The sequence below is a fragment of the Lissotriton helveticus genome, chromosome 3_2, assembly GCF_964261635.1.
Source record: "Lissotriton helveticus chromosome 3_2, aLisHel1.1, whole genome shotgun sequence".
In the NCBI taxonomy this organism is placed as follows: domain Eukaryota; kingdom Metazoa; phylum Chordata; class Amphibia; order Caudata; family Salamandridae; genus Lissotriton; species Lissotriton helveticus.
Genome location: NC_136062.1, coordinates 130,333,506 through 130,360,121, shown reverse-complemented (window position 1 = coordinate 130,360,121; position 26,616 = coordinate 130,333,506). Strand labels below are relative to the sequence as shown.

At 44.9% G+C, this 26,616-nt stretch overlaps 1 protein-coding gene across 3 annotated transcripts in view; it reads right to left on the bottom strand.

Moving 5' to 3' along the window:
* Positions 1 to 26,616, bottom strand: part of APBA2 (amyloid beta precursor protein binding family A member 2) — a 1,100,835-nt gene that overhangs the window by 366,437 nt on the left and 707,782 nt on the right. For all 3 annotated transcript variants that reach the window (XM_078684922.1, XM_078684924.1, XM_078684923.1), the window contains exon 7: positions 10,136 to 10,281. In XM_078684922.1, the coding sequence (XP_078541048.1) occupies positions 10,136 to 10,281 (146 nt within the window). The remainder of the gene's footprint in view (positions 1 to 10,135; positions 10,282 to 26,616) is intronic.

Genomic DNA, 26,616 nt, shown 5'->3' with positions numbered 1-26,616 from the left:
TATCCGAGACGATGTGTTTGTTAGAGGATCAGGTAATGAGCTATTTCTCGAATGAGGTAAGCGGTTGACTGGCATGTGAGCAAAGCCAGGCCTGTGTCAGCCAGTGATGAATGGCTATATATGATCAGCGAGCTGTTAATGGGATTCTGAAGGCCAACTGGATCTGGGAGAAGTCCACAAGGCAATCTACAACAAATAGGTCACCTACCTGTTTGCAGTTCGTTTCTTGCCAAACAGCAAATGCAGAACTGCTGTGCGCAAGGGGGAAATCTGGGTTACCTATAATTGGAGTCTGGGGGGAAAGAGGGATGGATAGTCCCTTTTGGAGCTGCACTTTTCCCCAGACTCCCACATTGCTCGTGGCACTAGTGAAATATAGAAACACTCAGGCCGGTGTGGCTCTGGTAGCTATGGAACCTTCCAAATAGGAATGTTTTCCACTGCCTAGTTGGTAAAGCACCAATGTTTTTCGGTACAAGGCCGAACCCCTCCACCAAATATCGCATCTGCACTGCCTAATAATACCATTGCAGGTGAGGAACCCCCAAGCCACCCTCCGACTGAGAGAGATAGGACTGAGACTTAGCCACCGGTGCCTTTTCGCCTTTCCAAATAAAGTCGCAGATGAGGGTCTTCTATTTATCAAGCAGCTGTGTAGGAGGCTGGAGAGACAGGGTTTGGGTCATGTATAAGATTCTTGGCAAAAGCATCATCTTTACCGCCACCAAGTGGCTAAGCCATGAAAGACAGTGCGTGACCCTTCCACCTGGATAGGTCTAAGCATGCGTTCGTCAGTAGCCCCTCATAATTATGTGCCACAGTACGGTCCAGTGTAGGGTGTATCTGCAGCCCCAGGTAGCCTATCCAGTGCGAAACCCAAGTGAAAGGGAACCCAGACACAAGCTGGACTTTTTCAGTGTTGGGGATGGTAAGATTGGGAATAGAGGACTTTTGGAGGTTGGTATTGAAGCCAGAGGATTGCCTGAAGGCTGCCAGTTTCCCCACCACAGCTGGTAGGGAACTGTGAGTGTTCAATAGTAGTAAGTGGACATCATCAGCAAAGAGTAGTATCTTATGCTCCCTGCCTCCCATGCGTATGCTGGTGATTAGTGGGTTTGTGCGCACCTGTTTCACGTATGACCCCAATTATAGATCACATAATAAATGTGACAGGGGCCAGCCCTGTTGGGTGTCCATGGCAATTGGGAAGGACTGAGATAAGAGTTTGTTAACCTGCACCATGGCCCTGGGGAAAACATAACTGCATTGAATACATTTGAAAAACCATTGTCCCACGCCAAAGTGTGTCAAACCCTCAGGGAGGTGAGCCCAGGGGACCCGATCAAAGGCTTTCTCTGCTTCAGCAGACAGGAGAAAATCCAGTGTCTGAGAGCGATGTGTTTTATCTAGGAAGTGACAGAGACGTTTTGTGTTAACAACACAGCCCCTTTCTGGTATGAACCCAGTTTGAGAGGGGTCCACCAAGGGTATTGGGGCACAAACCTATATGTCGACATTTAGTAAAGAGATTGGACGGTAGGAGGAGCACTGCCTAGGGTCCTTATCAGCCTTGGGGATCACCGTGATCGTGACAAGTTTCATAGTTTCGGTCAGTGTGCCTGTGGAGCTAAAGGCGTTATATAACCTTGCCAATACTGGGGCCAGCAATGTGCAAAATGCTTTTTACAAGTCTGCACCATAGCCAACATGCCCTGGGGCCTTACCTGGCTGTAAATGGCTACAATGACTTCACTGGGAGAAACATCACTATCGAGGAAGAGATGACAGTCTAAGATGTGAGTCAGGGGGACAGGAGCCTGATAAGCGTCAATGTTGGCAGCAGCGAGATCATCAGCTGAGTAGACGTTGGCATAAAATTGTTCAAATTTTTAGGTAATCATTTCATCCTAGAACTTCGGGGTGCCATCAGAACCTGTCAGTTAGTTCACTCAGTGGTGAAAAGCCTGGGTGCTTAAACGGTGGGCTAGCAAGTGACCAGCTCGGTACACTCTGTGTGGTGTTTCTGCTTTATCCGTAATAAAGCATATTATGCCCTAATCATATCTAGTGCCTTCAATTGCATGCAAGCTGCGGACGCAATGTTCGCTGATCTTTATTGAATTGAGCCCCTATGGCAAGGAATTGGCCCCTCACATCAGACTTCAAGGTTTCCCATAAGAGTGGGATGGGTGTAATCGGCATCTCATTAGCTTCTAAGAATGAGGTGATAGTGGATGCAATCTCAGTGAGAACGTGTTCATGGGTAAGCAGTTGTACATTGCAGCACCAAACCAGAGGAGGTGATGGGGCACTAGTAGGGATGTAATGGAGGGTGACAGGAGAGTGGTCAGAAAGGACGACTGCTCCAATGTCCACTGCCACCATTGTTTTTGTAATATGAGGCGAGGTAAGAAAATAAATCAATGCATGTGTAGGTCTGATGAGCGGCTGAAAAGATGGTGAAGTCCATTGTAGCAGGGTGTTTATGCCGTCAGATATCCATCAGTCCAGTTTCAGATCACCATTGTCTGCAGGTGGACGTGAGGCAGCTGGTCGGCCCTGGCTGCTGAATTGATCTATCCCTCCGCGCATAGACTACTATATTGAAATCCCCCCTACAATGATATCTGTGTCTGGAGTGCTTCTTGAAGGAAGGGTTTCTGGTGCTCATTTGGTGGCTAAAGAGTGTCAAGTGTTATCCGGGGACCTTTAAGGTCAGTGCGCAGTGACAAAAGCCTGCTAGGCAATTCAGCATAAGTTTGAGTCACCTTTCTGGGAAAGTGAGTCGCTGAGGGGATTGTAACCCCTGCCTTCTTCCCTGCCTCAGAGGAGAAATATTGGTAGTCAAACCAACTTGCCTGCTCAAGACCGATTGGAAGGGACCCTTCCAATCGGTCTTGAGCAGGCAAGTCTCCTATAGGAGACAAATATTATATTTGCATCCCAGAGTAAGGACAAGAGTGCCAGGCACTTCACTGCTGGTGTGTTAAGGTCTCGGACATGGAGGCAAAGGATCGTAATCATCTACAGGTAGATGTGTGGAGGCCTAGGGAGGCTGAGTGTTGCCTAGAACAGAAACACAGATTCTGAACAGGAAGGGCTGCTATGTGTTACCTGAAGGGTGGGAAAAGGACTAGTGTCAGTAGTAGAGGTGGGAGGAAAAACAATGAACAAGCTAACAATGTATTTCCCCACCTCGGAACATGGAAAACAAACATACGAGGGTCCATGTCGTCAGCCATTTGAATCTACGATCACCAATTCAAGGCATCCGTGGAACTCTGCCGCCATGGCTCAGTTACAAGGCAGAGAAGGAGGGGAGAAGTCGCGATGGTAGTTGAGACTTCAAACAAGGAGCAGAAAAGTACAGGCCTTCCGGAGGGAGGGATACCACCCAGTCATCTGCTCATCTGCAGAATAAAGTTTGATCCGCACAGTCCTCAGTGATACCTTTCTGCTTCCGTGGCACTATCCTGACATAGTAGCTGTTGGAGCAGCTGGTTCATTCTTTGCAGCTCTTGTTTGCAGAAGGCTTATGCAGTGATTTCTTCCGCGGTTAGCGACACAGGTCTGTCATGACTGAGGCTCTGTCTTGCGAGGGGGACTAGGCCTGGGTTTCACAAAGAATCACCGTTATATCCATCAATGGCTAGGCTTCTTCCACTTTTTGGATGCTCTACATCTCATTGTTCCAGACAAACTGGTCAGAAGAAGTGGTCCCATTTGAACCTGATTCCCTTGTCTAGAAGAAGGTCCATTAAAGGCCAAAGGGCCTTTCGGTGCTGCGGAGTATCAGAGAGAGGTCTTGGTACATCAACAGTTTGAGCCCCTCAAATTCAATTGTAGATTTGTCTGTAGTAATGTAGGAATGTGAGGATTTATTTATTTGCAGAGTTTTATATAGCGATGGCTAGACCCGGAGGTATCAGAGCGCTTTACATGAGGATCAGCGAGTTACAAGTTAACCAAATTACCAACAGTTATAGGAGCCAAGTATAAGAAATGGAAAACAGACAGTGTTACACAATAACATGAGTTACTAGCTAATAGCATAACCCAGACACACATCCAGGAAGCAAAGAAGGAAGAGGAGGGAAGGTAAAAGGGGGAAGGGAAAGCAGATTGGGTCAGGCAGACTGTCAACGGCGAAAGTGTTTCAGGGGATGGATTCGTCGGAGGGCGGGGGAGGAAAGGAGACACAGCAGAGAAACGATTGGACCATGGGAGCCTGCAGGTGCCTGGATGGTTTACTGACAGAAGAGCAAATGCCCGAGCTCCTGGACGTGACCGTGCGCCGGGGCTTGACCTCAGGGCAAAGTGAGGGACCCCCAGCATCGAACAGAAGCAACAGGCCCAGTCTGATGTTCAGCCTTGAGGCTCCCTTCAAAGCCCGAGTCTGCATGACCTCCGCCATTTTAGGCTCAGGCAAACGAAGTCCAGGTCCTCCCCGCAGAGATATCCGTGCAGAGACCTCTCATCCACCCCCCGGTCAGAGCGGTGGGCAGCATTATGCCGGAGGATCTTTCCCACTCTTTGTGGGCCACAGTTTCTCACCTCAGGAGCCCCATGGGAGCCTCGCGTTATCCGGCCGGGCCTCTGCAGCAAACACCCACAGGCAACTTCTCGAGGCGGGATCGCCCTTCCGGTTGAGTCAGAGTCTTTCTTTCGTTCTTTTACTGGCACATACATGTATTGTCACATACATGTGCATCTTAAATCTGGTAAACTATTCATCTCAAACTGTTACTCTCACGTGGCCATTTTGTGAATGTGAATATTGTGAATATTATGTTACAGACCCCTGTCATCTGCTGGTCGCATTGCGCAAATCGGCAACTTATAGCAGTATGATACCTGGGGTTATTATCACAGTTTCTTAGCACCTTGCAGCCTATCTGTGGCCGAGTAGAGACCTGGTTGATTGCATTAAACGGTAATTGTTTGCTTGATCAGTTCAAAACTGCAATGGGCACCATCTTAGAGTCAGGTATCAAAATCAGGCGCTGGACCAGGAGCCTGATCCAGGAGGCCTGGTTGATGCATGCAAATGGTTTTGTGGTCTTCGAGATTAGGTGAACATGTGGGAAAAGATGAATGAAGAAGTCTGCGTTTACCTTGTATCGCTTGTAAGGGCACCCCTTTTATGTGAATGTTGGAGGGCCTACATCTGTTTTCGAGATCTTCCAGCTGGTAATGGAGCTCCGTGTTCTTGTCTCCCAGCTCGAGGAGCTCCTGACGGTGTCCATCCAACTATTCTTCCCAGGTCATGGGTTTGTTCTAAGGAGTGCATGCTCTGGCTCTTGACCTCCATTGCCATGTCCTGTTTAAGGATGGCAAAGTCATCCCATAAGATCCTGAACAGCTGTTTAGTACTGTGTTAGTTGCTCATCACCGAACCCTCAATCAAACAATCAATCAAACATTTGTAGAGTGCACTACTCACCCGTGAGGGTCTCAAGGTGCTGTGGGGATGAAGGGGGGGGGGAAGGGTGCTGCTGCTACTGCTCGAACAGCCAGGTCTTGAGAAGTCTCCTGAAGGTCAGCAGGTCCTGGGTCTGCTGCAGGTGGATGGGGAGGGTGTTCCATCACTTGGTGGTGAGGTGGGAGAAAGATCTGCTGCCTGTGGTTGTTCGGTGGATGCGTGGAACAGCGGCGAGGGCGAGGTCAGCGGACAGAAGCTGGCAGTTCAGGGTGTAGAAGGGTAGTCGTCTGTTGAGGTATGTTGGACCGGCATTGTGGAGTGCTTTGTGAGCTTGGGTGAGGAGCTTGAAGGTGATCCTCTTGTTGATGGGGAGCCAGTGCCGGTCTCTCAGGTGGGCAGTGATGTGGCTGTGGATGTCGAGGATGAGGCGTACAGAGGTGTTCTATATATGTGGAAGTCTTTTCCGTAGTTTGGTCGTGGTTCCTGCATATAGGAGGTTGCCATAGTCCAGCCTACTGCTGATGATGGCCTGGTCATCATCTGGTTCTGGTGAGGATCCATCTGTAGATCTTGCGAAGGGGAGAGGGGTTGGCCTAACGGCTAAGGCGCTCGACCTCGTACCTGGGGATCTGGGTTCGAGTCTCGGTAACGACGCCAAAAACCCCCTGTGATTCTGGGCAAATCACTTAATCTCCCCGTGCCTAAAAATAAAAGTGTGTCCTCATGTAACGTAACTGGTGCTATGTAAAGCGCTCTGATAACTGATTCGGTTCGGTTCTAGTTCGCGCTATATAAAACTCTGCAACAAAAAAAAAGCATGCGGAGGGTGTTGAAGCAGGAGGAGGAGACGGAATTGACTTGCTGGGTCATTGACAGTGATGACTCCAGGATGAACCCCGGTTGCCTGCATTGTCGGTTGGAGTCTGTGCAGCTCCTAGCGCGGCCGGCCACCAGGAATCATCCCAGGTGGAGGGGGTGGAGCCAAGGATTAGGACCTCCGTCTTGTCAGAGTTCAGTTTCAGGCGACTGTTTTTCATCCATTCGGCGACGGCCTTCATTCCTTTGTGGAGGTTGATTATGGCGGTTGCGGGGTCCTTGGTGAGGGAGAGGATCAGCTGGGTGTCGTCGGCGTATGAGACGTTGTTGAGGTCATGCGATCGGACGATGTTGGTGAGCGGTACCATGTAGACGTTGAAAACGGTCGGGCTGAGGGAAGATCCTTGGGGTACACCGCAGGTGATATTGGTGGCTTCAGATTGGAATGGAGGGAGGCGGACTCTCTGGGTTATGCCGGTGAGGAAGGAGGTGATCCAGTACAGGGCTCCATCGCAGATCCCTACATCGTGGAGGGGTGTGCGTATGGTTTGGTTGCAGACGGTGTCAAAGGCAGCCAAGAGGTACAAGAGGATGAGGGCTGCGGTTCGCCATTGTCCGGCATGGCCCTGATGTTGTCGGTGGCGGCAATGAGGGCGGTTTTGGTGCTGTGGTTGCTGCGGAATCCGGAATGGGATGAGTCCAGGGTGTTGTTCTCCTTGAGGAAGCGGGTCAGTTGCCTGTTGACAATCTTCTCAATGACTATCACCCTCAGGTGGTGGTGGGTTTGACGAAGTCTCCTTGACCTGCTCAGACTTCTTCACTGGTGTTTTGGTAAATAATTCTTTCAGTGTAGTGTCCTTCTTCATGTTGCATTGGGAAGACATGATGGAGCAGCTGCCACACCCCCGCACTATCGGAGACCGGTAACCCAAGACAGCAGAGTCCAGGCTCCACCGGGGTCACAACCAGCAAGGGAGTGCACCAGCAAGGGGCTCCACATCCCTGTCCGCACCAGTGCAAGCCCCCATGCAACAGTGCTGGTATGTCCAATGTGCCGTTCACAGTTTCCACTCCATTCCTACTAGGCCACACTAGTGCACCCACTTCTCGAATTGGGGTGTGGCAAGTAGGGTGAGAGCACCAACCGCGTGGCCTGGACACCACCACGAGCACAGAGGGCAGCAGAACTGCACATGGCTGCGAGGAGGGTCTCCACATCACAACTCAGTCTGCTGATAGAAGGTAGTTAAAACAAGGTGACTCTGCAGCAGCTCCAGGGAAACCCTCAGTCAGTCCAAATCCCAGCAGCCCCCCCCCCGGCTCACAAGGTATCACTGGTCTAAATGTAGGAGGGAGTGTCCTGAAAGGATCCCTCACCATAGCGCTGCAGGTCCGCAGGCCGTAAATATGTGCAGGCTCACCAGTTCTGATCAGGCCGGTCAGACTGCAGGTTTCCCCTATTCAGGGTGGCGCCCAGCACTCTGCAATGCAGCCCACAGGCCATAAGAAAAGTAGGGGCCCTCGGGGCAGTAGGAGGGGCTGGCCCAACAAATGATTTGGCCACAGAAAGTCCGCTGGGGACAGACCCTCATCCCATGCCCTGCCACCACTCACTGCAGTGTAATTCGGTCACAGGCGCGGGCGTTACTCTGTCCATAGGCCCGACCACACAAAGCCGACGCTCGACCATGCAAGCGGCGACAGTGGCTCAGACTTGGAGGAGGGGGCCCAGTATGCCAGGTCCGGAGGCAACAAGGCACAGTCTGTAGGCAGGGCTGCACCTCCAGGCCTTCCGAGTCCATGGCCCGCGCATCTGCCATAATAAAAGCGTCGCTGCCGAGCCATGCACCCACCAGCCACCTCAAAGCTGGATCCGCTCCAGGCCACCGGTGGCTCTGATGTGGGGAGTCTAACAGTTCCGGAACATTTCCCTGTGTGGAGGGCCCTGGGAGAGGTCGGCTTCTGCCCAAGCAGTGGGTGGATGGCAGAGCTTTGCGGAGCTTGTCTCACTCAGCTGCCAAATTCTTTATCTTGGAGTTGTAGTCATAGATGCACATCACGTAAAAAATGCCAGAGTTACAAACAACTAGAGATGCTGTCAAATTGTTTTAAGTTTCAGTAAGTTATTTTGAACAACTGCTCAACAAGATACAACTAACAACAAAAACCTGTACATTATTAATCACATAGGCAAAACCTACTGCAATTACCAATGCTTGTTGTAAGTGTGTTTCCCCACGAAAATACTCAAATCTCATGCAAAGGTCTAATCTTGTATTTCTTATGAAAGGCCTTTTCTGTGGCTAATGACTAAAAAGTCCACGCCTATCTTTTAACGTTTGAATTTTTAGTGTGACTGCCATTGCACAACAACATCTATATATATATGTTGATGCATGTCAATTTAGCTCTTGCAGTACTTCAATTAGGCACTTTAGGGCTCATTCTGAGTCCTGCAGGGAATCTGGTGCTTGTGTCAGGTGGAGGAATGTGTGTGGTGAAAACCAAACAGAAATGGGAACCACCTACACTAAAACTGCACTTTATTCTTCACTCCACCTGTAAGACTCAGAAAGAGGCAACGTGCAGGGGATGGGCGAGGAGCAATTAGCTGCCTGTCCTCAGACCCCAGAATAATTGTTTACCAGAAGTTTTATTACCTCTTCATTCTGACAAACTTGCAATATGGGAGCCATTTTTTAAAATATTATACATAACAATCGTAAATCATGAAAGGCAAGTTTGTTAAACATAAATCTGACATATATTGGGGGCTCAGAGTATCCCTGAAGGCAAACAAAGCTAAGTCTCGGATAAAACTCTCACTAGAAAATCCGTAGTTTTACACAAATGAGTTCAAATGGCATTTCTCGCTCCAAAAGGCTCAATTACATGTGGCCCATAATTCCAGATTCAGATGGCAATGGGAACTACCTGTCGAACTGGCAAATACAAGCTATGCCAGAAAACTGTAGATTCCAAGATGTTCACCTGCACATTCATTCCACCGCCATAAAGCTGGCAAAATGTAAGGCAGAGAGTGAGCCCAAATGAGGAATAACATGCAGGAATACAATGGTGGTTGACACAGATAAAGAGTGGTGAGGCGGGTGAGGTGGCAAGGGGGGCAGGGATAGCACGCAGTGGGTGGGTTTAATAATAATAAAATAAAAGACTTACCTGGTGTTGCCGGCTGCCTTGCGTTCCTCTGCTTCCAGTTCCTGGTCCTAGGAGTCCCTGGCACAGCATTACCGACTTCCCATCCAATCCTTGCCCTGCTCTCAAACATGAGAGCAGCATGGGGATTGCCTTAGTGGGCTGTATTAATGGTCACTCAGGCACTGGGAGTCTGGGCTGTTTCTCCAAATCCAGCTGTGCAATATAGCTGGGTTGGAGAAACCTAAGTGCGCATGTCAGTTTGGCCGGCTTAAGACGGTCGGACAAACTGACATGTGCACCTAAAAGAGCACAAACCAATCCTACCCCCTCCTCCCATGGCCCGCCCCCCCTCCCAGCACACACTGGCTCAGCCTGCAGCTGAAAAAATAAATAATAATAAAATGTAGTTTTCTTTTTCGGCTGCTGGCTCTGAGCCTGTGGGACGATGCTCCTACCCCGCTGGGGAGGAGCTGCCACTGCAGGAATCTGTGCAGGAATACCGCCTCCTGCCAAGTATTACATTTCTATTTTTGCTACAAATATTGGTCGTAACTCTGATTGTCATTGTAATAATACATTATTCATCCTCATGGAATACAAATATTGTGGTAAACAGAACATAACATATGAAAGTTGAGTTATAAATGGTCAGGAGTCGTCTCGTAATGTGATACTGGACTAGAGGATACTATCTCCTTGCGATCAGAGCCTGCCTTTCAAACGATGGACCTCACCTACCTTGACACGACTGACCGCTTCCTGGGCTTGCATCATTCTTATGTTTTTGGAAGGATTTCTTTCTGACAAGAGTTGCGTAGAACCCAAGTAATTGGCAGCAAATATGATTCCATCAATGAGGTCCTCAGGTTCACACGGGCCTGGAACTTAAACAAAAAAGGAATGAGTATTCTTACAGTGGTAAGTGGAGTGCAATCTATTTAATGACATTTTTAATCACATCTATAGGAAAGTACATTCTAAGGCGTATTTCAACTGTAAAAATGCATCTTCATAGGAGGGAATTTGGTAATGAGTAAGGGTGAGCGGAGCTGGGGTAGTAGCACTCTGTGGAATTTCACGGTGCTACTAGAAAAATCAGTGAAATTCTGAGCTGCAGATCAATTTATAGCCCCCCCAGTTATACCTCCCTCAGGCCCGCACCCCCACCCCGGCTAGCATCCCTGCCCCCATCTCCCTCCCCTCCCACTAAACCCCGCTAAATCCCCCGCGCCTCCCTCCCGCATAGTAAACAGTGCTGACTCTGAGCATGGAATTGAACACAGGAGATGCCGATCCGTGGTAGGCGGGTGGAGTGAGCCACAGCAGCAGGAGCAGAGCAGGCAGGAGTCAGGACACCGTCTGGAGGAGAACTGTAAGTTTCTTACTCTACTCTACTGTGATTGCGGAGTTTTGGAAAACTTTGCACTCCAATCGGAGTGCGGAGTTTTAAAAATTCACAACCTACGCTGGCGGAGCGGAGTTATCCACCCACAGTTAGTAATGAGACCTTTCATACAAGAATAATCTACCTATTAAGCACTAAATGTGCTTCTTAAAGTATGGGTAGAAATATGGGTTTGATTTAGAGTTTGGCGAGTGGGTTACTCCATCATAAATGTGGCGATGTCCAGTTTGCCAATTTGCATGTGCTTTAGAAACCTATACTCCTTCTAATACGGTGGACGGGTGCCCGTCACCGTTGTGACGGAATATCCCATCCATCAATTTCTAAATCGAGTCCTAATTCTAGCAGAAGCCTGTTGTGTTTATCCTACTGCATGCACTTTAATTTGAGTCTGTTCCTTTCCAGATGAAAAAGCACACGATTGCGAAAGAAGAGAGACAGCTGAACACTTGAAAAAAACATTATGTAACCGTTGCTATTCAAACAAGCTTTGCTTGATGTGAATTCTCTAAACAGCTGATACAAGTTGAAAAATCATCTTAACAAATGCATCATCAGGTTAGAACATCTAAATATATGGAAAAGCAGTAGCTATTAAAATATACATGCAGAAGGACTGTACAGCAAGAGTGTAATGAACAACCCCCAAGCACAACTACCTAAGAGCAACACAGCAGATACTGATAAATTACACGTTTAGATGCTAAAGGTAAACTTTAGAGCTGTTTCACTAAAGACAATGGAAAATGGAATTCTATTTAATTAATGTAATCAAGACACCCTCTGCAGAGGTTCCAACAGGTGGCAATTTGAAACTACCAGTCTGCTATGGAGCCCCCCAAACCGACTGTAGACGTCACTTCAGTACATAATTATCCCATACCACATCCGAGGAGCATCTCTGTACTGTGATATCACTGGAATGTTTTGTCTTTTGGAACAGTCCTGCCACTTTATTAAGAACATATATTCATGTAATTAAGGCTTTATCCTGGACTAAAGTTAATTAGACGATATTTTTTAAGGCAGGTTCAAGCAGCATGTGCATTTTGCCTAAGAACCTGGGAACCTTAACTTGAGCAAATGTTTCCTACTGTGCGAACACTGCATATATGTAAAGTTCACACCAGGGACACTCCTATTGCGTATTATGTGAGCAATTGTTCATCAAAGTATTTTGATCTTTTGCCTCCATTTGTCATATATTTTATATCCTTAGAGTTGTGATCTTATTTTTTTAGTCTTCTTTCCATACTACTGAATTATCTAAAATAAATTGCACATTTTCTTCTGGAAATGTATTATAATAACTGTCATGCACATGGGCTAAAGTTCTGTAGATGCCGAGCAGAAATTTATAAACAAAATATATTTTTAATTCTTGGCCCGTAGGAGTCAAATTATAAATAATTTGTAGAACTGCATCACGATCAATTTCTGTTGCGTATAGTTTCAAATATACATATTTAATTGTGTTCCCATTTTTCAAAGCACACTTTTGGTTATAAATGTACATATGGATTACAGCCATATTGATTACATTCCTGACAATTGTTATAGTTATATTATGTGTCAAAGGTTATGTTGAACAAAAACTTTCAAAGTTCATAGCTGAACACCAACGGATCTTCCCTGTGCTATAAAATAAACATGTAAATCACACATAGTACAACCACAAGGGGCGTCAAGTCATCTAAAAATGGCAACAATCTAAATGGTAAATATCCAGGTCTTAAATAGTATTTTGCAGCTTCAATGGATCTGTTTTTTTCTTAGATAGAGGGGCAGTTTATTCCATAAGGTCTGGGCTATTTCTCTATAGGAGCACACTCCAAATACCTGACAGAGCATCATGTTATTCTGAAAATTGTAGGGGCGCATCATAATCACAGATAGTCAGCACCCACATATTTAAAGGAAGGTATTGATGGGTAGTCATTAGAAATGTAGCATTAAAGCAGCATATATTAGTGCAAATAGAAATGTAATTATGTTGTTTATGAAGAATAATGTAGTGTTTAATCGAAAATGTGTTTTAGATGATGCATAATGAATTGGTTCATGTATAAAGTGATGTATTAGGGGTAAACGTGTAAATGATTTGGGATGATTATACCCTGGACCTAAATGGCACTCACCGATTGTGGTTAGTATTATATGTCTAAGTATCTTTCACTTTTGGGTGCTTGTGGTGGAGGTAATCATCCAACACCTCCACATTAAGATCAGCCGATTCTATAACTTTATTTAGGTCCCAGCACACCAACATACAGATTTTGACAAGTTAATTACTTCAAATTTTTAGACAAAAACATTGACATCATATATGTTTTTAATGTCTCTTTCTTGTCAGGCTACAGGGGTAAATGTGCACCATATTAAAGTCTGCATGTGTAGTTTGCTTATTCATGTATGCAGAGTGATGAAATCAATACTTATAAGGTGATCTTAGGAATGTATGTTTAACGTGGAAAGGCCTAGATGATTTTCTAAGCTTTTCAATGAGAGGCCTGTTCGTGATTTCTTATGTTAGGTCAATATTGCAGGCCTGAAATGTATTTTCCTTGGGAAGGTTCTCAGTCGAAGGTAGTCAGCTGATTTTGTGTGCGTGCACGTTTGCTTCGCTCGCATGCTTCTCGTTGCAGGTGCAAGGACACCCATCTCGTTAGGTAGAATAACCCTTTTGTTTTAGGAGTTAGGATATTAGGAGAAGCCGCCATGGGAGAGTACAGGAATGCAGATATGATACTTTCAGCGGAGAAGGTGCCTGGGACCCAAGGACACATCAACGGTTTCTGGATGAAGTCAGAGTTTCAATGGAAGAGTACAGGAAAGAAGATCTGTCCAAAGGGGCGGGTAAAGGGTGTGTTCTACTGTTTTGTGATTCTGTATTAGGGACAGTGCCCCAGAGGGTGGAGCAGATGAGGACTAGAGGGGAAGCTAGAAGGAGTATCCTAGAACGAGCTCTGTAGCTTTGGTTACTTACCTATGCAAAGTGAATGTACTTCAAAGGAAGTCCTCACTACTGACACCTTTTTCTCTCTTGCCTGGGGTTGATGCTAAGGAGGGATGTCACTTTAGCGGTAGTGTAGAGATAGATTAATTGCTTTTCTGTATTTTAGGATAATGAATACTAAAATAGAGGTTGGAGCAGTCATTGCATGCCTGATGCTTTTAGAATTGACTATTCTTCTTATTTTGAGTCGGATGAGACTCTTGCGTAGGTTTATGTTGGTATTAGTGCCCATTTATTTTCTTAACCTTGTGTTGAGGTGTTTGTGTGTTCAGTTATTTTTAGCTTTGTAATAAATTCCTTAACATTTGACTTCGGGGTCAGTGATCCTTTAGAGCTAAAAAAATGAACAGGTTGATTATGTGTTAAAATTGGGGGGGTTTCCCTTTTACACTTCTTAGCAGATAATAAAGATCCAGTCGACCAAGGATTCTTAAAAATTGGTAAGATAAGATAAAAGAAATGATAAGAATCCGGCGTTATCATATCCGTCTTTTGAGCCAAAGAAAAAAGGATAGATTGAGATCAGCCAAACGGAGGGACCTTGCTGGAGAGTATGGTAGAAATAGTCCACAGTGAATGGGAGCCCCTTACACATACCTGATCTTATGTGTTATGCGCATGGTTTTAAACTCCACACATTTCTCTATGGCCAGCAAATGGAGTTTAAGGAGGAGGCTAGAGCCTGGACAAAATTTGGGAAGAGAGAAAAGCTGTCTGGCCGCAGCACTTTGAGCAACATGAAGTCTTTTTAGAACTGATTTATTGGCACCCACATGCAGAACATTGCAGTAATCGAGGCGAGGCAGGATCAGCGATTGAATTATCGTCTTCTAGATTGGAAGGTACGAAAAAAAAACTAAAAATAGGTTTATGTTCTCTCCGAAGACCAAGGCAGGTACCCGCTAGAGATCTAACTTGGGTCTCAAAGGAGAGAGTATCGTCCATCCATCTCCTTCCGGCCACTAGTGATCTCCCAAGTCTGGGTGTGCTTTCCCAGGAGGAGAACTTCTGTTTTGCTAGCATCTAACTTTAGGCTATTACTATTTATCCAACCAGCAACAGCAAGTATAAGCCTCTGGATAATGACAACATCTTGTGTCTTATCAGCAGAGAGTGAGAAAATAAGTTTGGTATAGTCTGCATAACAAAACAGCGAGATTCCAAATGATTTTACAACCTTAGCTAGTGGCTGAACATAAATGTGAAAAAGAGTAGGGCTCAGCGTGGAGCCCTGGAGGAGGTTATGTTTCGGGATCTGCTGATGTGAACAGAGGGGATATTACTTGGAAAGAGCCATCACTCAAGAAAAAACCGTACCAAGTCAGAGCTTTCCCTCATATCCATGTGTCATAGAGTCGATAGAGTAGCACTTTATGTGAGAGAGTGTCAAAAGCGGCGCTTGAGTCTGAAAGAATAAAAGCTGATGAGCTACCTTTATCTGAGACACTAAGATTTGTATCTGATACTGCTAAGAGTGCAGATTCTGTGCTGTTACAGGGTATCAATCTATTTTATGAGGTGACCAGAATTTGATTCTCCTCTAGAAACTTAGTCAGTAAACTAATAACGTGTTTTTCTACTACTTTATCTAAAATGGTAGGAGTGAGATAGGAGGATAGTTTTCTGGTTTGGCCAGATCAGGGATGGTTTCTTCAGCAGGGGGATCACTGTAGCATGTATCCATGCACTGGGTACCGCAGCGGATGTCAAAACATTTTTTTAAAGGATGGAAGCAGAAAATCTTGGAATTTTACAATACGATCTGGCCTAATTGGGTCCTCAAGGGAGCCTGATTTAACTTGATTGCGTAGGGTCTTTAAGTAATCAATATCAAGTAGGGCGAGTCCATTCCATTCAGCTAGATAGGTACTCTGATAAACATATACGCTAGCTGTTGTATATGGTATGTCACTGGGCAAAAAGTGCAAATAGATGTCTTTGACCTTTTCAACAAAGTAGTCCGCTAGTTTGTGACAGTGACTGTTAGTAGCCTGGATTGGCTCAGCAGAGGTTGCCGGTTTCATTAAATTACTGACGAGGGAAAAAACATTTTTAGAAGGCTTCATACTGTTTATAATTTTATTGGAAAATAACTACTTGTTTAGAACAAACACTGAACTATGTGTTTAGAAGAAACTGCTATTTATTTCGATTATTGTATCTGAAATTGATATAATTTGGATGACTAAAAGGTTTTACACCCTAATAGACTATTTATGTAATGGTCATATGGGCCGGTGATTTATACTTGTGATTGCTACAAAACTGTACTAAGGTTCCAATTCAACAGGTTTGTTTAACAATATCCAAATATACCTTGGAGAAGGAGTTGGATTTTGCAAGTTAATTAAGGTTGGTACAGTTAATTTAATGGAATCTTTCATTTTATTCAATGTGTTTGTAAAGCAATTACTTCTTCAGAGGAGGAGTTGAACAGGAGGATACAAGACAGGATCATTAGAGTCAATATATTTCAAATGCATGGGAAAAAAGGATCTTCAGTTGTTTTTGAAATTTTCTGAGGTCTGCCTAGAGGCAAGAAATAAAGGTTGTATGCTTCAGTGCGAAGAGCACAGACTATATAAAACGTTCTCCCTAACCCACTGTTATTTCAAGTGCATTGCCAGCCCGTGTAATTACAATGTCAGTCATGGCAAACACAGAAACCTGATCAAATGTATGAAGATTTCGTAACAGCCTTGGAGCAAAGTTTTGCAGTCGCTTTAGAAAGTCCAAAAAGTAAACACGTTGACCCAAATACAAACTTTTATAGAAGTAAATGCTAGAGAGAATTCACAATGAAATATCATGATGATCCTTGGGAGGAAGTGGTGGACCAAGCAACAGTTCTACTCTGATACTCAGGAGACACACCCCCAAGCCATGTGGCAGAGCCACTTGCATAACGAGTTCTTCCAAATTTTGAAAGAATTAGAACGGGAATAGTGTTCACTAATTCAGTGTTATAGAACTGGCCTTTTGGCTACTTGGCCCTTTTTGCAACAGAGGAGTACTCCCTGAACTATAAACGCGGGGTTATTCTTGCATAAGAGATGCTATTTTTTGTATTGTGGCCCTGAACAAGTAATAAAAAATCCGTGAAAAGGAAATCATTTTGCAAACCCAAAAGGTCTGGCACTGGCTTCTGACAGTTTGGCTTTGTCAATGTTTTATGTTTAATACATACACACACACGGATGGACATTTGAAAAAAGTTCTCTATTCGTGCATGCGTGGCAAAGTTTAAATGTTTTTTGCAAAAGTAAGAAACATTAAAGGATGACTGCCTGTGAATGTGCATGCTTGCACTTTGACACACAGCTTTGTAAAGCCTATTCACACGTAGGTACCCCTTGCACTGCACATGAAGGACGTGGTACTTTGCAAGCAGCAGCAAGGACCTAACGAGCTGACAGGCCCTCACAAAGGTGAACAAGGTTTCAATAAAAGTATATTGTTTAAAATAAAAGGCTATACATTGGGTCACAAGCCACAGGTACTAAAGCGGAGAATTTTCTATTTGGTAAGATGCGAAAAAAGTGAATGACATCACAACAGACAAATGGGTGAGGAGTGCGGACTGAAAGCCGCTATAATTAAGCATTATACATTAAATGAAAAGACATAATTAAAAACAAAGCTTTGGTTCTTGCTCAGATGTGAAAGCCCACCATGACTGGTGCCGCACATCATGCTGTTCGCTTGATACCTTTTTACCTTCTTCTGGTCCATTGGCAAAGTGGTGTTTTGAGCATGGCATGCAGTATGAGTCGTAGCTTGTTTTGTGATGATCTTAACTGCAAATTTCTATGAATTTCTTAATTCAAGCAAGAATCTTAAATCAGTTTTTAACTGTGTTTCTTTTTTGTATGAATTTTAGGATGTACGTTATGTCCAGCCTTTGATGCGTAACATCTTTGGCCATGCATAGTGGGGGCTGGCAGCTGGGTCTGGCCTTGTGCCCACCCTCTGCCGGCAGCCATCTTCCACTGTGCACAGTTTTCAGCAGTGTGCTGCTGGGTGGGGGTATGGGGCCTGGCCGCTGGCTGCATATGGCCTTGACCATGCACAGCAAGGGTTATCTGAAAGGCCGGCCTGTGGTCACCTTCAGCGCCTTACCCTACGCAAGAAGTCAATCACCGCCCTGAATGGTCTTCTGTGCCCAACTCTGTCCGGGTGCCATCCCCACATCAGACAGCCTTCGGTTGTGCAAAGCAGGGTTTGGGCACTGGGCCTGACCTACAGCAAGGCTCTGTACTCAAAGCTCTACCATCAGCCAACTACTGCTCTTCATGGCCTTTGGCCAGAAGTATGAGAGGTTGGTCACAAGCACCTAAGCTGACAGAGGCAGCCAACTCCGCTAGCCTGGCTTGCAGCAAGGTCATGTGCCTTACTCCTGCTATTGGCCAAAACCCACTGCACTTTCTATTCAGCCGTTGACAGCGGAAGCTGGATGCAGGGCTTAGACTGCAGCCATGGCCTCTGCCCAACCCCCTGCCATAAGCCAATCTCCGTGTGCATTGTTATCAGCTGTCTGCAGCAGGATTTTGGTAAAGGACCGGCAAGTGGCTAGGCCTGCACTCAACCTGCTGCCAACACCTTGTGTTTTTCATGCACCTAGGTCACTGCTACCTGTTTGCTTGGGTCAGACACTGATTATAAAGTCTCCCTTGCTTGTGAATTTTTTCCACTACACATAAGTCAGAAATCTTAATTGATTTGCAAATCATAGCAAAATGGTTTGCGAATCGGGCATCTAAAATGGTGACCTACTGGAATTGTTATCACTTTTTGATTTGCTAATTGCATGCCAGTTTCTATGTTTTTGATGGTGTTTTGTCGTGTCCCACGACCCAGGAACTCACACAGGACACGATGTTGATTATCAGGTATTCTTTTATTTCACTGCTCACAGCATGCATGGATCATGACCTTTTGCCTCGAGGTCTAACAGCAGAATATTCGTTATCCCCACCCCTTGACCGGATGTGGTCCCCTCGCCTCGGCGCTGCCCCAGGGTCCTAGTGCCCTTGTCCTGGGCACGACATCTCCCCCCTTGTTGCAAACAAACATTTTTTTTTTAAGAGAGAGAGAGAGAGAGAGAGAGAGTTGATGATATATGATGGCCCATAGGCCCCTTCATTTACACTTCCTCATTTAGTCTCTTATTTTCCATGTGTTTCCTTCTTGATCGCTGCTTTCTGATGTCTGCTTGAGCTTTTTCCTTTTGTGTGTCTTTCTACAGTTCTTGCTTTGACCTTTCCGCTTCTCTTGCTTCTGCCTTGCTGACATGCGAAGGGTGCCCTGTGACGTGACACTGGCCAAACTGCCGCCTTTGCCATCCGTTCTTTTGCTTTTGTCATCTTCAACTTGCCTCCGGGGAGCTCATTGCCGTATTTTCTCGCTTGTCCTTGTTTGACCATCGCGGTGCCTCCTTTATTTCTTTCCCATTTTGTCACATGTCTTCCTTTGTTTTCATGGGCCTTTGTTATTGTATTTGCTGTTTGATCTCATTCAGCAGTATCTCCTTGGTCCACTCTTTCTACCCTTCTTGTGTGTGGTAGTCTCATTCTTCTTGATTCCCTGATTACCGTTCCATTGCTGCTTTCTTGTGCCACCACCTGTCTTCGGTGATTTTTTTCTTGTTGGTGTTGTGTCAACTTTGCTACCAGTTCCATTTCGTTGCCATCTGAATTTGGCTCTCTGTGCGGCCTCCAGTCAGCATGTGCTGGGTCGTCCTCAGCCGTCATAGCAACTCTGATCTCTTTCAATGCTTTGTGGTGCTCTTCGGTCCATGTGAAACGTTTGCCTTTGTTTGTTAGCTCCCTCAGTGGGGTGCTTGTGGCAGTTTCATCTTCTTCCAGTCTTTTAGTTACGTTGTTATTTGTCATCAACACGCTCCCTTCCTCTGACGTGCTGTATGTCATGGCCATGAGACCCATCATTTGCGTTGTGATGTTGCTCAACAGGCACGGCGCTGGGACGTCACCCTGCAGCACGTGAATGTCCTCTTTGATCTTTTTATCGTTATATGCTATTTCTTCTGTGAACTTTCCCATGTTAATCACTGGTTTCTTTGACCCCCAAGTGAACACCTCTAATCGGGACGGCCTCATTTTTCCATATTCCGATATGCACATAATATCGCGTTTTGTGCCACTGTCCAGGATGAACTTTGTTTTGTGTGATCCTACTCCTATGGTCACATAATCTGTCTTCTTCATGTTGTTTCTGTCTGCCAGGCATGTTCTTTTACCATTTTCATTGTCTTCAGTTTATTCTGTGTGAACGCGTTCAGTTGATTCTATAGGGACGTCTGACATGTGATATAGTTGTTCCGTCTTTTCTTCTTCTTCCTCTTCTCCTGATTCTATTGATGAACTTCTCCTTTCCGTTTCGATATGTCTGACTTGTCTGGATGTCGATGCTTGTGGTCTCCCTGTTCTTCCCCTGTCATTCCTGAATTGTGTTCCTTGGCATACGCTGGCGTAGTGATTCCTCCCATTGCATCTTCTGCACGTTTGCCCAAACGCTGGACATGGGCCTCGATGTGGAAATTCCATTCCACACCTGTAGCAAGTTCCTTCAAACTGTTTCCTCACTGTCTGTTCATTCCTGTCTTTTTTCCAACCACCCGTGCGATAATTGTTTGTCATGTGATGTGCTTGTTCCACTCCTATGTCCTTTCCCCACTCCATTTCCCTTGCGTGTGCCGTCGCTTTCGCCTCCGCTCTTGCTAGGGCCAGGATATTTTCTAGTGACGTCGGTTCTTTTAGTATTCTTGCACGGAACCCCGTGTCACAGCAGTCTTCTATGATTCGCAATCTTATCGCTTGTTCGCTGTCAAATTTGTCAAATTCACAATGTGTTACAAGTTTCCTCAGTCTGGTCGCAAAGCCATCAAGTGTTTCCTCTATTTGTTGAGACGCAATTGTGAAAGTGTATCGTTCGAAATCAACATTTCTTTGCGGGTCAAATTTCGTTGTTAAACATTTCTTTAGTTTCTCAAAGTTAGTTGTTTCCTCTGTTGGTAGTGTCACTAGAAGGTCTTCAATGTCATTGCCTGCAAAATTTAGTAATAGACCCAATTTCTTTGTCTCTGTGACATCAGTCGCTTCCATGTATCTCTCTAGACGTCTGATCCACTTCTCCCACCTGATTCCTACTTGTAGCTCCGACAAGTTAAATGGTAGTGGTCTTCTGTATGCACTTTGTCTTTCTGGCTTGGGGTCTGTCATTTTTGCTTTCTCGCGTTCTTCCCGACCCTCTTTTGTTATTTCTTCTGTTATTTGTCCTTTTTGTGTTTTCTTTGCGTGCGCTCTGTTAGTCCCTTATTTCCTTTATTTGCACTTCACTATTTTTTTTGATTATTGTCTTCTTTTTCTGCGCTTTGTTGTTTTGTTTGTGTGCTCCTTATGTTTCTTTTGTCTTCATTTGTACTGTCTTTGTTTATTGTCACCTTTCTCTTTATATTTTCTTTGTTGCTGTTTATTTGATCCTTCTTCTTTTTTAGTTTGCCCCTTTTGCCTTTATTTCTCTTTTATTCTCCTTTATTGCTCCTTTTCGATCTATTTCTTCTTAAATTCGCTTTTTTTTCGTTGTGTTTCCGACTTCGCCTGATCTCAAAAAGGCCGCCGCGCTGTTCTCCGCTCCTATTGGTTCATTTCGCCTGACCTCAAAATGGCTGCCGAGATTCTCGCGAGACTTCTTGTCCAATCCGGGCACTGCCTGACTTAAAAATGGCCGCCCCCCTTTCCTGCCCTGTGATTGGTTCTCACGCCTGTTCCTAAGATGGCCGCCAAGACTCTCGCGAGAGCTCGCGCCAGTTTCTTTCAATTTCTTTTTTTTTACTTCGCGCTCATTGCACGCCACTTACCGGAGCTCGCAGTCTTCTCTTTTCTGTGATCGGGGTGGGCTCCCGCGTCGTTGCTCTTCGCCTGGGGCACTTTCCTTTTGTTCTTTCCTTTTGTTCTTTCCTGCACACCAGGGTGGGCTCCTGGTATAAATCGCGATGATCTTCCGAAAGGGCACAGCGTCCAGTCCGTCCCACCTTTGTCGCCAGTTGTCATGTCCCACGACCCAGGAACTCACACAGGACACGATGTTGATTATCAGGTATTCTTTTATTTCACTGCTCACAGCATGCATGGATCATGACCTCTTGCCTCGAGGTCTAACAGCAGAATGTTCGCTATCCCAACCCCTTGACCGGATGTGGTGTCCGGTGTCCCCTCGCCTCGGCGCTGCCCCAGGGTCCTAGTGCACTTGTCCTGGGCACGACATGTTTGATGGAACTTTCCAAGCCCCGGGTGCTCCTCAGCACTCTTCTGGGGATGCAGACCTCTGAGGTTGCCACTATAGCTGTGCATTACTTTTCCACAGTGCAACAATAGCAACTCTGAATTAATTCACAAGATTCAATTTGATAGAGAAAAATTCTGAGTTCTCTAGCTGATCACATTTGTAAAAAATTTGATTGACATGAGTTGCAAATCATGATTCACAGGGCACAGATATACAAAAGCTTTAACACTCTAAAGTTTACGCTGTAACTTTATTAAAACCTCATTTCAAAAACTACTTATGTATTTACATCAACTCAACTAGAGCATACTTTCTGAATGAAGTTATACTGTTGCAGGGATTCTGCTCAGGAACATAACTATGCCAGGTACCACAGAACGTCAGTATGTAGGGACTCACCTAATCACATACGTTCCTATGAGCTCCAATCCAGACCAGCTGATAGTGCTTTTCCTGTCCTCCTAACCATCCCAGAGTGAAAGGTATGTTAGCACCCCAGAACACAACACTCTAGTCCCCTCAGGGAACCATGGAAACAGATGGTCAATCCTACATTTTCTCACTCATGCATGTACATAACAAACAAAATAGACACAAGAACAGTCTACAATATTTACAGAAATGTACTGTGCTCTATTATAAAACATCTACGCTACAACTAGAAACAATATGTATCCCAACAGCGCGAGGAGCATTACAAGAAAACTATAAACAATAAGAAGTTCTGCCATGGTGAATTATTTATCAGCCCTAGCCCACCCCCACAGCGTTACATTATAGATCTCCGGGTTTAGTGGCAAACCCCATACCTGCTATGCACATGTATTTGTTCCACATCTCAGACAGTGGATCTCTCTCTCGTCAGAACCTTTGCTCTAATAGAATGTCTTCTTTCTGTTTTCAAAATGGACCGTTTTTGTGTATATGTTACGAAGTGTCTTGTTGAAAACAGCAGACGTGAATGTAGGTTGTGTCTAAGTGCTAAGCTACATCTGCTAAGTGGAAAGCTAAATTTTCTAACTGATCACAAGGAGACCTGGCACAGTGTTGTTTGACCTTGTACAAGATGTTCAGACAGTATGAAGAGATAATAAAAACACGTGCAGTGCTTTTCTAAAATAATGTTGTGGCACAAAAATAAACATGCCAAGCGTAGTGCAAGTCAAAGCAGCCTAAATGTGCAAGCAAACTAAGTGGGCCCTGAAGGAAACACAATACAATACAAACATGCCAAGTTTAATGTAAATATGCTTATATTAAATTAAAAAGATCTTGGTAATTCCAAGACTAAAATGAGGTAACAAACAGCCGCCTAGCATAATGGTGCCTCATTAATTGGACAAAAAGAGCACACCTATTCAACTCAATTTCCGATCCACAGAGGCTAACCTTTCACTGCAAAACTATAATGTATGTCACATGGTTTAGGCTTTCTGCTAATCATTTTCCAGTGTGTTTTATATGGAGACCACCACCTACAAAATATGAGAAGATGGTGAACACATAACTGTTATGGACAAAAAAAGAAACCACATTTTTAATTATGATTTAATATGCAGAAATTATTATGTTCTATTAATGTTGAAGTAAAGATAAAGTTGATCTTTTCAACCACTTTGTGGGTGTGGGTGTGTGCGTGCGTATGTATGTGTTTGCATGTGTAAGCTCTGAAGGCATGAATGTGCTGTTTTTTTTTACATCAGCCCTTCTCCCTTCGTTATTGCTTTGAAAATGTACGAAACATGTGCTTTATAGCGATGCCACTTAATATTGTCCTTTGCCAACTTCATGTAAAGTGTAAATCTGAAACTGTGAGATATTTATTATGATTCTATTGCACATTAAAAATCACGCATCAGCACTGCCGTTGGGATACATGCTTGGCATCAATTAATAGGACAAAGAAGTTTGATGTGAGAAATATATTGTTTTTTCTAACAGTAAGTAACTCACCAGGTCCAAGACTTTGGTTACCCAACAGAAACTGTGGGGTTTGAAATTTCTGTCAAGGTGTTCAGGGGTGTAACCGGTCGGGGGGCACGGTCCTCCAAGGGGCCCCATCGAGCCCAAGCTCAATGAATGCCTGTGGGATATGAAGACTTAGGGCCCTTCATCCCATTCTGCAGGGGAGCTCCTTAATTCTTCATTACTCCACTGAAGGAACTAGGTATCAGTTTTAGGCAGAAAGGATAAGTGATATTTATGTATCATCACTTAAGAGTAGAGGGGCAATACTCTCCCAGCAGTTGAATGTGCATCTCGACACATGAATTGAAATCTGATGAAAATCATTGTATAATAGTTACGGAAACCTTACAAGGATGTTTAGTGATATAAATATTTCTTTTTTCTCAAAATGTCAAGAAGTGGTGTTATTTATGTATATTTTGTACATTCACACGGCAGCAATTGGGTCGTTTCCAGGCACGTTTTGGGCATTCTTCCATTGTCTGGATGATGCTTATATACAAAATGAGCAGGCAGTGAGAAGGCATTTATTAAAAATCAATAGGCTTGGATAAGGAACATCTTACTAGGCTTTCATATTCCAGAAGAATGTGTTTAACCCATTAAGTGCTGAGGCTACCCCTCTTTTAGGTCTCGCCTTTGCAGCGCACATGCGCTACAAAGGCAAAAAGACCTTTTGGGATCGCTTTGGCTTTTCAGCCAAGCATGAGCACGCGTTCCATTGCACATGTGGAGATTCACTTGCGGGAGCGAGCGCCACCATATGGTAGCAATTATCACACCCGCAAGTGAATCGCCAGGCCCCCATTCTCCTCCCTGCTGCCGCGTGATCGCCAGGTCCCCCTCCTGCAGCACGAGGCCTTCCCCTGCTGCCGCACAAGCTTGGAGAGGAGGTAACTCCCTGTACACCGCTTTTCCATTTCTACTTACAGCCTCAGTGTACTTCTTTGCACTGGGGGTGTTTCAGCCAGTATAACCTATGAATATAAGGTATGCATTTTTATTAGGGGGCGCTTGTCTTAGTTATTGAAACCTGTTTATTAGCATGCTTCACCCGCCATTTTTCAAGGATCTGTGAAAATAATAAACCTTAAAAACTTTATGTAAAGCCGTCCTGTGATGCTGTCTGTCAAATCACGTGTCAGCTCTATCATTTTGTTGAACTCGCCCTTCTGTAGTTCTCCATTTTGAACTCTTATCCGACCGAACCCATATAAATGCGACCATAGAATAACTTTAAGCACTGGTAAGCTGCCTGCAATCTTATTGGCTGTTGGAATATTTTAAGCGTGTTCTGTGTAGTAGGAACTGTGTGGAATGCGTGACATCACAGCCTCTTTTTACCCCCCATTTCTTATTATAAAAGAACAATTAGTCTTTTCCTTCCTATTCAGCAGGCTGAACCCATTTAGCTTTTGACCTCTGACCTCAAGCGACTACAGAAAGCAGCCATCATCACTCAAACCCTTTCTTCTTGATTAACAGAGCCTCTTGTCTCATATTGACCCGCAAGTCAGTGCCGTATTACTTTAGAAACCTATTTACGCCTCCGCAGATTGTTTCTGGTTTAAGTGTTGGTTTGTGTTGTATTTTCATCATTAAACCATAGTCGTAGGCCGTCTGAGTGTTGCGTGGGTCTCCCCATCCTGCAGTCGCGTTTAACTGTTGTTATCTTGTTACAAATAGGACCGCAGGCTGCCTGCACCGAGCCAGGGGAGTCAGTCACCGGTGACGGTACGGCGGCTGCCGCGTTTGATCACTGCATAGGACTGCTGAAGCGAGCGGAATTACCACAGGAACACAAATGGCTGCGCGCTACGCGGCTTGTGTCATAAACCATACATGCAACCTGAATCATAGTGTTTTACAGTTCCGTGCGTGCAATGTGTACTGTGCCCTTCTGACCTCTGCGCGTCCCATCACCTGGTCTTTCTTCCCTGACCCAAGGCAATTGTCCCACTGGGATTCTGAATATTTTGCACGAGGCTGTCAAAGTCTCTGAAAAATTATTCCCCGGCCTGTAAGACAAATGTCTGCTATTCGGTTGCCACGATGTGATGCCGTACCGCGAATTTGATATGTTTTATTTCGAATGTCAATAGGGCAAAGGTGTGGAGTTCGAGTGCCTCAATTCTTAGCCAATAAAATAAATCACGACTGAGAAAATCAGAAATGTAATACTAAGGAAACGAGTCAAATATGTCAATTGCTCCTGTTTAAGGAAAAAAAGAAGGTGCTCACGGTGGTGAAAGTAAATTAGGAAAACGTCTTCCGTGTGGTGGAATGTGTAATTGGCAACACACATTCCGTGAGTACGTTGTAAGACTGGTACTAATGAGGGGAAGTCTTTGTCTAGACGGTATTACCATGCATAAGTATGACAAAATAATAAAGTAATGCTATAAATAAAAGGGCCACATTATGCCGCTTAATTTGGCTTTTAATGCCGCATAATTTAGTCAACTTATTGCATAAATCCAGCAATGGCCCGGTTATAGGTTGTGTTACGTTAAACTTCTGTATGTG